We start from the raw sequence: 12,256 nt of genomic DNA on the forward strand, positions 1-12,256 counted from the left end.
CCAGGTCCCACGTAAGCCAGATGCACATGGTGGCTCATGCATCTGGAGTTGGTTTGCAGTGACTAGAGGCCCTGACATGACATTCTAACTCACTCTCTCCTCCTCTCTGTCTCTAATGAATAAATATAAATATAAAAGATATTAAGTTGGAAGGAGTCTTTTTTTTTTTCTTCTTTAAACAAACTCCAGATGCATGTGCCACCTTCTGGCTTTATGTGGGTAATGGGGAATTGAACCTGGGTCACTAGGCTTTGCAGGCAAGGTCCCAAACCACTGAGCCATCTCTTTAGCCCTGTTTTTTTGTTTTTCAAGGTAGGATCTCACTCTAGCCCAGGCTAACGTGGAATTCACTATGTAGCCTCTGGCTGACCTCAAACTCATGGTGCTCATTCTGTTGGGATTGAAGGCATTTGCCACCACGTCCTGCCCTGTTTTATTTATTTATTTTATTATTATTTTTTAAAGCATCCTGTATAGTAGACCCGGGCTGGCATGATTTTGCTGCAGTCCTCCTGCTTCAGCATTCTGAGTCATGGGATTGATTAGAGGCATGGACTTTCTTCCCTCCCTCCATCCAGTTTCTTTTGAGGCAGAAGTAGGAGGATTACTGTGAGTTTGAAGCTAGCCCAGGACTCCAGAGTGAGTTCAAGTCAGCCAGAATTAGAGTAAGACCCTACCTTGAAAAAACAAAAACAAAAGTTACTGGTTTATATCTCCACTTACCTTTGTCAGCAGATTAAAAAAAAAAAATCCCCAAAAAGAAACTGTCCAGAAAGGGCCCAAAGGAACAAATTAAAAAAAAAGTTTAGGGTGGCCTGAAGTGATTGATATACAAATTGCCACATCTTGTTTATTAACTTACCCCTCCGCTTAACTATAAAATAAGAATAAAATCTCAGCTTGAGACCAAAACAACTTTAGAGGACTACCTCAAGCTCTTTAACCCCCAGGTAATAAACTCCTACTTTCACTCATACTATTAAAATAATATTTCCAAAAATTTTCTACAACAACATTGGCTAGTTGTGATGAAAACAGCACAAAAATCAAAGAGCAGGTAGCCCGAGAAAAGCATTCTCTTTTATTAATTTTATCCACTTTAGGAATGCTGGTAAAATTTTAATTTGTTTTGTTGTTTATTTTTATTTATTTATTTGAGAGCAACAGACAGAGAAAGAGGCAGATAGAGAGAGAACGGTGTGCCAGGGCCTCCAGTCACTGTGAACGAACTCCAGATGTGTGCGCCCCCTGGCTAATGTGGGTTCTGGGGAATCGAGCCTTGAGCCAGGGTCCTTAGGCTTCACAGGCAAGTGCTTAACTGCTAAGCCATCTCTCCAGCCCATTTTTTCAAAAAATTTTGTTGTTTATTTTTACTTACTCATTTGAGAGCAACAGAGAGAGAAAGAGGTAGATAGAGAATGGCTGGTGAAATTTTATATGAGGCTGATATTAGAAATAGGTGTGACAAAGATTTTTGGTGAGCAGTTCTGTTTCAGTCTCTTGGCTGCTTGGGATTAAAGGCATGCACCACCACTACTTCTTGAAGCATAGTTGTACTAGCTTACTACCTGCTTTTGAAAGGTTGTATACCATTTTGGGCTTGTTGTATGTAGTTTGTCTCCTTTTTCTTTCAGGTGTTTTTTTTTTTTTATTGTTGTAGTTGTTTCTTAAATAATTTATTTATTTTTATTTATTTATTTGCAAACAGAGTGTGAGAGAGATAGAAGAGAGACAAGAGAATGGGCACGTGAGGGCCTGTAGCCACTGCAAATACACTCCAGACGCATGTGTCCTTTGTGCATCTGGCTTACGTGGGTCCTGGGGAATCGAACCTGGGTCCTTTGGCTTTGCAGGCCTTAACTGCTAAGCCATCTCTCCAGCACCACACCCCTTTTGAGGTAGGGTGTGGCTGTAGCCCAGGCTGACCTGGAATTAACTCTAGTTTCAGGCTGTCGTGGAACCCACAGCTCTCCTACCTCTGCCTCTGGAGTGGAGGGATTAAAGGCATGTGCCGTAAGCTTGGCCATTCTCAGGAATTTTCTGTTTTTTTTTTGAGGTAGGGTCTCACTCTAGCTCCAGCTGACCTGGAATTTACTATATAGTCTCAGGGTGGCCTCGAACTCATGAGGATCCTCTTACCTGTACCTCCCAAGTGCTGGGATTAAAAGTGTGCACCACCATGGCTGGCTTTCTTTTTGTTTGTTTGCTTTTGATTTTCAGGGTAAGGTCTCACTCTAGCTCAGGCTGACCTAGAATTCACTGTGTAATCTCAGGTTGTCCTCAAACTCAACTGGATCCTCCTACCTCTGCCTCCCAAGTGCTAGGATTAAAGGCGTGTACCACCATACCTGGCTAATTTTTTAAAACATTTATTTATTTGTCAGAGAAAGAAGGAGAGGTAGAGAGCGAGAGAGAGAGAATGGGCACACAAACCTCCAGCCACTGTAAATGAGCTCCAGATGTGTTCGCCCCTTGTGCATCTGGCTAATGTGGATCCTAGGGAATTGAACCTTGGTCCTTTGGCTTTGCAGGCAAGCGCCTTAATTGCTAAGCCATCCCTCCAGCCCTTCTTTCATTTTTTTTTGAAGCAGGGTCTCACTGTAGTCCACACTGATCTGGAACTTACTTTGTAGCCCAGGCTGGCCTTGAACTTACAGCAATCCTACCTCAACCTCCCTAATGTTGGGATTCTAGATGTGAGTCACCGTACCTGATTTAGTTTGTGTATTATTGAGTGATTTAAGAGTTTATATTTGACAATTTGATGCTGTACCAGTAGCGTTAAGAGGCTTTGGATGTCACTCAGTTGGTATAATGCTTGTTAAGCCCTGGGTTGGTTCTCCAGTACTGCACAAGCTGAATGTGGTAGCACATACCTATAATGCCAGCACATGGAGGTAGAAGCAGGAGAACCAGAAGTTCAAGGTCACTCTTGGCTATATAGGATTTCCAGGTTAGCCTAGACTGCAGAGTGAAATCCTATCTCAGAAACAAACATACACTTAGACATTCTGGGCTACAAAAACAAAAAAATTAAGCTGGGCAAGACTAAGGTAGAAGGATCAACCGTGAGTTCTAGGCCAACCTGTGCTACAGAGTGAGTTTCAGGTCAGCATAGGCCTAGAATAAGACCTTACCTTGAAAAAACCCCAAAATGAAGCTGGGCATGGTAGCTTACTTCTTTAATCCTAGCAGAGGTAGGAGGATCACTGAGTTTGAAGCTACCCTGAGACTACATAGTGAATTCCAGGTCAGTCTGGGCTAGAATGAGACCCTAGCTCAAAAAATAAAATAAAATAAAACCAAATTAATCAATCTAATATTTGCTTACATCCTACGTAAAATGTAATTTTTTTTTTCTTTTCTTGGTAGGACTCAAGAGAGCAGACATTTGACCATGTTAACTTTAACTCCTGAGTTTCTACCCATCTTTTTTTTTTTTTTAAAGTTTAGAGAGATTTTATTAGATTAAGAGAAGGAAAGAGGAGAGACTATATAGAGCTCCTGCTAATGAGAAGAAGGCAGGAAGGGTAAAGTCAAGTCTTGTGTGTACTATTGCCCTACCTAATTTTCAGAGCGTTTCTTAGGGCTATTTGCATCTATCTGGCATTTGTGCCACCTAGTGGATGGTTTTGGAACTAGGTATTCGTTTACAGCTGCTGCCATAGAATTAATTGCTTGGGGCAGGTTCAGAGTGATAGAAAAGAGGGGGAAAAGCCACGCTGAAACTCAGAAACAACCCAGGAGATTTCCCTTCCCCTGTCTAACCTTTAGAAGTGTTCTTTACTGTATGATTCAGATCGAGAAAGACAACACTTGATCATTTTCTGTACCTCTTGCGCAGTTGTGGATTTGTTTGGGGCTGTTTGACAGAGAATGGCAGAAAGAAGCAGATAGAAAGAGTATGGGTGCATCAGGGCCTCCTGCCACTGTAAACTAACCACTCCAGATGCTTGCACCTCTTTGTGCATCTGGCTTTCTCTCCAGCCACCTGGGGCTGTTATTGAGTCTAGGTGAGAGTACTACAGAAGAGACAAAACAAGGAAATCCAGTGCTTGGTGTAATAATACTTTTTCTAATTATGGTTTCCTTCCACCTGCTACCATTTTCAGGGTCCTCAAATAGCTGGTTTGTCCCTTCTGTCCATATTTTTAAATAAATTTAGTGGGTAAGACAGAAAAGACTATGCTTACTATTTTTATTGGATACCCAGGTACATTTGTTTTCTAATAAAGAATGGGATTCGCTTGGCATGGGGGCAAGGGCCTTTAATCCCAGCACTCGGGAGGCAGAGGTAGGAGGATCACCATGAGTTCAAAGCCACCCTGAGACTACATAGTGAAAGTGAATTCCAGGTCAGCCTGGGCTAGAGTGAAACCCTACCTCGGGGGAAAAAAAAAAAAAGGTTATTTTGGCTCATAGTTACAGGGCACAGCCATCATGATAGAGAGAGCATGGCTCCAGGAAAGTGAGGTTGGTGGTCACAGTGTATCCAGCTGTAGTCATGAAGAGATTGGAATGCTCTATAGATACAATTTTAATCTCATTGTAACTGTATTGTTATTTGGTTTGGCTAAGAATTTATTGCACACCATGCTATACTAGGCTTTGCTAGAAGTGTAAGAACAGATAATTTTCAGTGTGCATTAATAGTAGGTCGTAGACAGGGATGTGATGTCAGGGTGGAGAGTAAATTTCATATCAATAATTGAAGTATTTGGCTGGAGAGATGGCTTAGCGGTTGAGGCAATTGCCTACAAAGCCAAAGAAGCTAGGTTCATTTCCCAGGACCCACATAAGCCAGATGCACTAGGTGGTGCATGCGTCTGGAGTTCATGTGCAGTGGCTTGGAGGCCCTGGCACGCCCATTCTCCATCTGCCTCTCCCTCTTCACAAATAAGTACATAAAAATAATCAAAGTGTTAATTTTAGGCTTTGATCCATTCCTACTTTAGGATTGGCTTACGATTTGAGGGAGAGAGAACTTGAGATGAAAAGATTCTGGATATGTATGTTTGAAATGTAATTTTAAAGACATAGTTATAATAAACAATTATACAACTATAAGAACTTAACAATAATGTGTTATTATATACTTGTTTCTCAGGTCTTAGAAAAATATCCCAATACACCCATGAGTCATAAAGAAATTCTTCAAGTTATTCAGAGAGAAGGATTAAAAGAAATCAGGTAAGTTACTTAAATTTCACTAGTAATAGTTATGATATTTGATTAGACTGTTTAGTATATATTCATATCCATTGTCTTAAACATTTGTTATTGGTATCAAATGCTTTATTAATGTCAGATTTACTCAGCTGTTCATTTTTGACATTTTTAAATTATAGCATAGTTATAAAATCAAAAGTGAGTGAAACATTCTTAGTGATAAAGCAGCTATTTCTCTAAGCCCATGCACTTTAACTCTTAGAAATGCCTGGTGCCATTTTTAACCCTTCACCTATCACTTCACGCTTTAGATTTACTAAGTATGGTCATTATCAGATAAAAATTTACTATAGGGCCTGAATGATGGCTTAACAGTTAAGGCACTTGTCTGCGAAGTTTTATTGACCCGTACCCACATAAGTGAGATGCACAAGGTGGTCTGTAGTTTGTTGCCATGGCTAGGGTCCCTGGCATACCCATTCTCTGCTTTCTGCCTGTTTCTCTCTGGAATAAATAATAAGTAAAATATTTTTAAAAATGTACTGTAGGGAAATGTAGCAGACAGCTTCACGTGGCTGGGATGAACCTCCAGACCAAACACAGTTTATAGGAGGATACAGTTTATAGGATTTCTAAAAGTTTAGAGATACAGGGGAAGTTCCATAATGGCAGAAGTTCACAGATTCAATAGAAAAAAAGCAACCACCACCAGCACAAACAAGCATACACTTCAGTAACACCAGACAAAGCTCAACACTTTGCATATCTTAGGCAAGAATTCAGATCTGCCCCTAGTGACACCTCCTCCAGCCTAGTAGCTGGAGATCTAAATTACAAACTTTAATCAACTCCTGAATGTATTGGGGTCATCCATTCAAACTACCACAGGCAGGGAAAGTACTAGAAATAGACAGTCTAAGAATAAATAATATTTGATAAAAAAGAAAATTGGAAGGTCACAGTTGATGGCACACACCTTTAATCCTAGCACTCAGGAGGCAGAGATAGAAGGATCTTCATGAGTTCAAGGCCACCCTGATACTACAAAGTGGAATTCCAGGTCAGCCTGGGCTAGAGTGAGACCTTACCTCAACCAAAATAAATAAATAAATAAAAAAGTTGAGCTGGGAATGGTGGCACACACCTTTAATCCCAGCACCCAGGAGGCAGAGGTAGGAGGATCACCATGAGTTCAAGGCCACCCTGAGACTACATAATGAATTCTAGGTTAGCCTGCACTAGAATAAAACCCTGCCTTGAAAAAAAGAACCAACCAAGCACACAAAAAAGAGTCCTTAAATGAAATGTAGTACACAGTGGTCAATTTATAGGATCAAAGATAACACATTCAGTTTTTTTTCTTTATTAGATATGTACCTACTTAGTGTGTAAACAGCACATGTTGGTACTGTCATTACCCTTCTCCCTGTCCTCCGTAGGGACCCTCCTCATTGGGGATTGTGTGTTGTGCATTGTGGGGGTAGTCATCAGTTATGGGGGAGAGGCAATGTTTCTGCATGGCTCTTAATTATCTTTCCATGAATTTCTCTGAGCCATATTGGGTTTGTTTTAGGTCTACTTAAGTGATGAGGTCTTGGGAGCCTCTGGGTTTCTGGAGCTCTGATTTGGTAGGAGTTGAGTGTCCTCTGTGTCTATCTCTTTCACCCTTGTGCTGATACCAGGTTCACCAAGAAAGCAGCACTCTTGCTCATTTCCCCAGTTATTCTATGGTTTCAACTGGGGATCTGGTGAGTTGTGATGGGCTGATTCTCTCCTCAGGTCCTTCATCCATATGAAAAAGAGAAGCAGAATATCCAGTGGAGAGTGAAATCAGCACTGGATAAATGGGATAACCATTGTTATTTTAGAGAGAATTTAATAGGTGTAGGCTCTTTTGTAGCCTGAGTCGGCTAGAACTTGATATTGGAGAGTGAACTTGATTTTTGGATGTGATCCTGTCTTGTTTCCCAGTTCCTGCTATGGGTTCTATTCCACTGAGTGGATCTGTTACCCAATTCAAGAGCAGTTGGTTACCCACCATGGCTGTGTGCTGCCACCATTACACGTGGGTGAGCATCACGTCAGGTTGTTTGCAGATGAGTAGCTTAGACCATGAGTTACTTGGACGGATGTTGGCCATTATCCCCCAGTCATTCATGTAGCATCTTCTGTCACTAGTTAAGCTGTCTGGGGACTGACTCTTTCAGATTCCATCCAGGTCTCTCCATATTCCATACCAAGAGCATATGGTGTCTTAGGCAGTAGGGTCTTACCATTAACCTTTGGTGGGTCATTAAGTGCTCTGACAGAAGTTTGTCTTGCTTTGGGAAACCTTGTAGGGCTCTCTGATCAACAGCTCTTTGTGGATGTTAACCACATCATGGTATTGGGAGTTACAGGCCAGTGTCAAGGGAAAAGAAGGAAGAAAAAGATATGTAGTATAGAAGAGAGAAGGGAGAGGGAGAGAGAAGATTAAGGTTAGTCTTCATCATATCCTCTCCAGGGCCCTTTGATTCAGGTGTTCCCTCTAATTACCTGATGAAGGTTCAACCTTTTAGTCTGTCTTTCAGGATATAGAATTTTATGGTACCAGTTCCATTTGGGTCCAGTTTTATGTCACTCCTTCCCCCACTCTCCTTATTGTCTGGTCCTCAAGATGCCTATTAGGTATGTCCGCATCTTGGGCAGTTCCAGATTGGGAGCCATGGATAAGTGAGACCATGTGATGATTGTCTTTCTGTGATTGGGTGAGTTCACTAAGAATGATCTGTTCCAAGTTTGGTCATTTTTCTTCAAATTTCATTGTGTCATTTTTCCTTACTGCTGTGTAGAATTCCATCGTGTAGATATACCTCATCTTGGTTATCCATTCATCTAATGATGAACATCTGGGTTGATTCTAGTTCTTAACTATTATAAATTGTGGAGCTATAAACATGGTTGAGCAAATCTCTCTGAACTGAGGCATGGAGCTTTTAGGGTAAGTGCTCAGTAAGGGAATAACAGGGTCTCATGATAACTCTATAGTCATCATTTTTAGGAGCCTCCATATTGCTTTCTGTAGTGGTTGTACCATCTTACATTCCCACCAGCAGTGAGGGTTCCTATTTCTCGATATCCTCACCAGCATTTGTTTTCATTTGATTTTTTTAACGTTTCTTATCTTTACTGGAGTAAGGTGGAACCTCATAGGTTTGTTGTTGTTGTTGTTGTTTTTGTTTTTTTGAGGTAGGGTCTCTAACTCAGGCTGGCCTGGAATTCATTATGTAGTCTCAGGGTGGCTTTGTAATCATGCCAATCCTCCTACCTCTGCCTCCTGAGTGCTGGGATTAAAGGTGTGTGCCACCACACCCGGGCTCATAGTTTTTTTTTAATTGATATTTCCCTGATGGTTAGGGATGTTGAATATTTTCTTAAGTGTATGTATTTGCTATTTGTAATTCTTCCTCTGACAACTCTCTGTTCAATTCTCTGCCCCATTTTGTGAGTGGTTTGCTTGGCTATTTTATTGTTTAGGTTTTTGAGTTCTTTGTAGATTCTAATTAAATTAGGCATCTGTCAGTTGTATAGCCAGTAAAACATTTCTCCCATTCTGTGGGTAACCTGTTGGCTCTGGTTATTGTATGTTTGTCTGTGAAAAACTTTTCAGCTTCATCAGATCCCAATGGTTGAGTGAGTGTTTATTTTCTGAGCTACTGGGGTTTTGTTCAGGAAGTCTTTTTCCACTACTATATAGTGGAAAGTTCCTCCTATTTTTCCTTCCAGTAGTAGATTGTCTGGTATTATATTGAGGTCTTTGATCCATTTGGACTTGATTGTTGTGCATGGCGAGATGTGTGGATCTAGTTTCAGTTTCCTGCATATGGTTATCCAGTTTGTCCAGCACCATTTGTTCAAGATGCTATCTTTTTACCAGTGTACATTGTTAGGGCCAATCAAGTAGCTGTAGTTACTTGACCCAAAGTCTGGGTCTTCTGTTCTGTTCCATTTGTCTATAATGCTGTTTTTGTTACTATGGCTTTGTAATACAGCTTTAGATCATGTGTGGTGATGCCTCCAGTGGTGTTTATTTTGCTAAGGATGTGCTTGGATATCTGAGGCCTTCTACCATTCCATATAAATTTTGAGATCCTTTTTTCTATTTCTGTGTAAGAAAAATATTGGGGTTTTTATTGGTATTGCATAAAAACTGTATATTGCTTTTGGTAAGATTGCCATTTTCATAGTGTTAATTCTGCCTACCAAGGAGCTTGGGAGGTCTTTCCATTTTCTCAAGTCTTCAATTTCTTTCTTGAGTGTTTTTTTTAGATAGGGTCTGATTCTAGCCCAGGCTGACCTGGAATTCACTATGTTGTCTAAGGTTGGCCTCTAACTCACGGCGATCCTCCTACCTCTGCCTCCCGAGTGCTGGGATTAAAGGAGTGCACCACCACGCCCAGCTGGCTCTTAAATTCTTTATGCCACTTCTTCCGCATTAGACCCTGAGCCTTGAAAGGTATGATCGAGTTGTTACTCAAGAATTCCAGAACTGTGATACCTTCTGAGTCATCCCAAGGACACTGCCATCTGAAAACAGAAGATTCTCTACCCAAAGTGAGAGTAGCATTAATATAAGGGTATGAATATTAAGAGAAGTGCTTACTGGGTCATTTCATAAGCATAATCTATACATTTATCCAGACATCAGCAGATGTTACTCCCCTAGGGCTCATGACTACCCCTGTTTTAAGTTTTCAGTATCAGAAATGTATTCCCTCCCTGGGAGCGGGCCTCCAGTCCAATTGGAGGGCAGTTGGTTTCCACCATGATAGACAGGCCACTATTGCGCCTGTTGGCTCATTTGGCCTGGCTGGCCAATTATAAGGCTTGCAGTGTCTACTGTTGCGTATCTTCAGTGGTGGTATCTCTTTCTCCCATTGAACTGCATGTAAAATGGCTTCTTCCAGCTTTCTGTCAGCTGGTCTACATGGAGGAGGTTATCAGCTCAGTTCCAGCAGGATTTCTCAGTGGTCTTGCAGCCCAAGTATGTGGAGTCTTCAGCAATAGGGTCTTACCATCGATTCCTGGTGGGAAGCCAAGTGCTTTGGAAATGGCCTATACTGTTTTGGGGGCATCAGGGACCTCCCTGCCAATAATTCACTGGAAGGTATCCCATACCTGGCACTGAAAGTTTTCTAGCAACAATCTACGGCTCCTGGGTGTTCTATTGTCCAAAACCGAGGATTCCATATGATTTATTTACATCCTCTTAGATTTTGACTAGCCCTCCCTCCACCTTTCCTTTACTCAATCTCTTCCCCTGACCTCACTTTGGGCCTTTTCACCCCTGTTAATGTAGTCTTCTAATTAACGTTTATAAAATACCAACCTATTAATTACCCTTCTCCCTTCCTTTCTCTTCCCTTTATAGCTCTTTTTTAGCTTACTGGCCTCTGCTACTGAGTTTTTTCTTTCTCACACAGAAGCCCAATCATCTGTAGCTAGGATCCACATATGAGAGAGAACATGAGACACTTGGCTTTCTGGGCCTCAGTTACCTCACTTAGTATAATCCTTTCCATATCCATTCATTTTCCTGAAAATTTCAAAACTTCATTTTTCTTAACCGCTGAGTAGAACCCACTTGTATATATGTGCCATAACTTCATTATCCACTCATCAGTTGAGGGACATCTAGGCTGGTTCCATTTCCCAGCTATTATGAATTGAGAGGCAATAAACATGGTTGAGCACGTACTTCTAAGGAAATGAGATGAGTCCTTAGGATATATGCCTAGGAGTGCTGTAGCTGGGTCATATGCTAGATCAATCTTTAGCTGTTTTAGGAACCTCCACACTGATTTCCACAAGGCTGGACAATATTGCATTCCCACCAACAGTGAACAAGGGTTCCTCTTTTTCCACATCCCCACAGCATTTATGATCATTTGTTTTCATGATGGTAGCCAATCTGACAGGAGTGATTTGGAATCTCAATGTAGTTGTAATCTGCATTTTCCTGATGACTAGGGATGTAGAACATTTTTTTAGATGCTTATATGCCATTTGTATTTCTTCCTTTGAGAACTCTCTATTTAGCTCCATAATACATTTTTTAAAAGGCTTCTTTGATTTCTTATGATTTAACTTTTTGATTTCTTTGTATATTCTAGATTTATACCTCTATCAGCTATATAGCTGGCAAAGATTTTTTTCCCATTTTGTAGGTTGCCTCTTTGCTTTATTTACAATGTCCTTTGTAGTACAAAATATTCGTAATTTCATGAGGTCCCAGTGGTTAATCTGTTGTTTTATTGCCTGAGCATTTGGGGTTGTACTCAGAAAGCCATTGCCAAGACCAAAATGTTGAAGTGTTTCCTCTACTTTTTCATCTAACAGTTTCAGAGTTTCTGGTCTGATGTTAAGGTCTTTAATCCATTTGGACTTAATTCTTGTGCATGGAGAGAGAGAAGAATCTATTTTTATTCTTTTTTTTTAAATATATTTTTTAAATTTTTATTTATTTATTTGAGTGTGACAGACACAGAGAGAAGGACAGATAGAGGGAGAGAGAGAGAATGGGCACGCCAGGGCTTCCAGCCTCTGCAAATGAACTCCAGACACGTGCGCCCCCTTGTGCATCTGGCTAACGTGGGACCTGGGGAACTGAGCCTTGAACCGGGGTCCTTAGGCTTCACAGGCAAGCGTTTAACTGCTAAGCCATCTCTCCAGCCCCTATTTTCATTCTTGTACAGATACATATCCAGTTTGCCCAACACCATTTGCTGAAGAGGCTGTCTTTTCTCCAGTGAGTATTTTTGCCATTTTTTTTTCTTTTTTTTTTTAAATATTTTTTGTTCATTTTTTATTTATTTATTTGAGAGTGACAGACACAGAGAGAAAGACAGATAGAGGGAGAGAGAGAGAATGGGCGCACCAGGGCTTCCAGCCACTGCAAACGAACTCCAGATGCATGTGCCCCCTTGTGCATCTGGCTAACGTGGGACCTTGGGAATTCAGCCTCGAACCGGGGTCCTTAGGCTTCACAGGCAAGCACTTAACCGCTAAGCCATCTCTCCAGCCCCATTTTTGCCATTTTTATCGAATA

The 12,256-nt window shown here is 41.1% G+C and overlaps 1 protein-coding gene across 3 annotated transcripts in view; it reads left to right on the forward strand.

Annotated features, from left to right (window-relative positions):
- Asxl2 (ASXL transcriptional regulator 2) overlaps positions 1 to 12,256 on the forward strand; it is a 204,698-nt gene that overhangs the window by 40,398 nt on the left and 152,044 nt on the right. For all 3 annotated transcript variants that reach the window (XM_004663740.2, XM_045148908.1, XM_045148909.1), the window contains exon 2: positions 5,108 to 5,190. In XM_004663740.2, the coding sequence (XP_004663797.1) occupies positions 5,108 to 5,190 (83 nt within the window). The remainder of the gene's footprint in view (positions 1 to 5,107; positions 5,191 to 12,256) is intronic.

This window comes from Jaculus jaculus, chromosome 5 (genome assembly GCF_020740685.1).
Source record: "Jaculus jaculus isolate mJacJac1 chromosome 5, mJacJac1.mat.Y.cur, whole genome shotgun sequence".
NCBI classification, from domain to species: Eukaryota; Metazoa; Chordata; class Mammalia; order Rodentia; family Dipodidae; genus Jaculus; species Jaculus jaculus.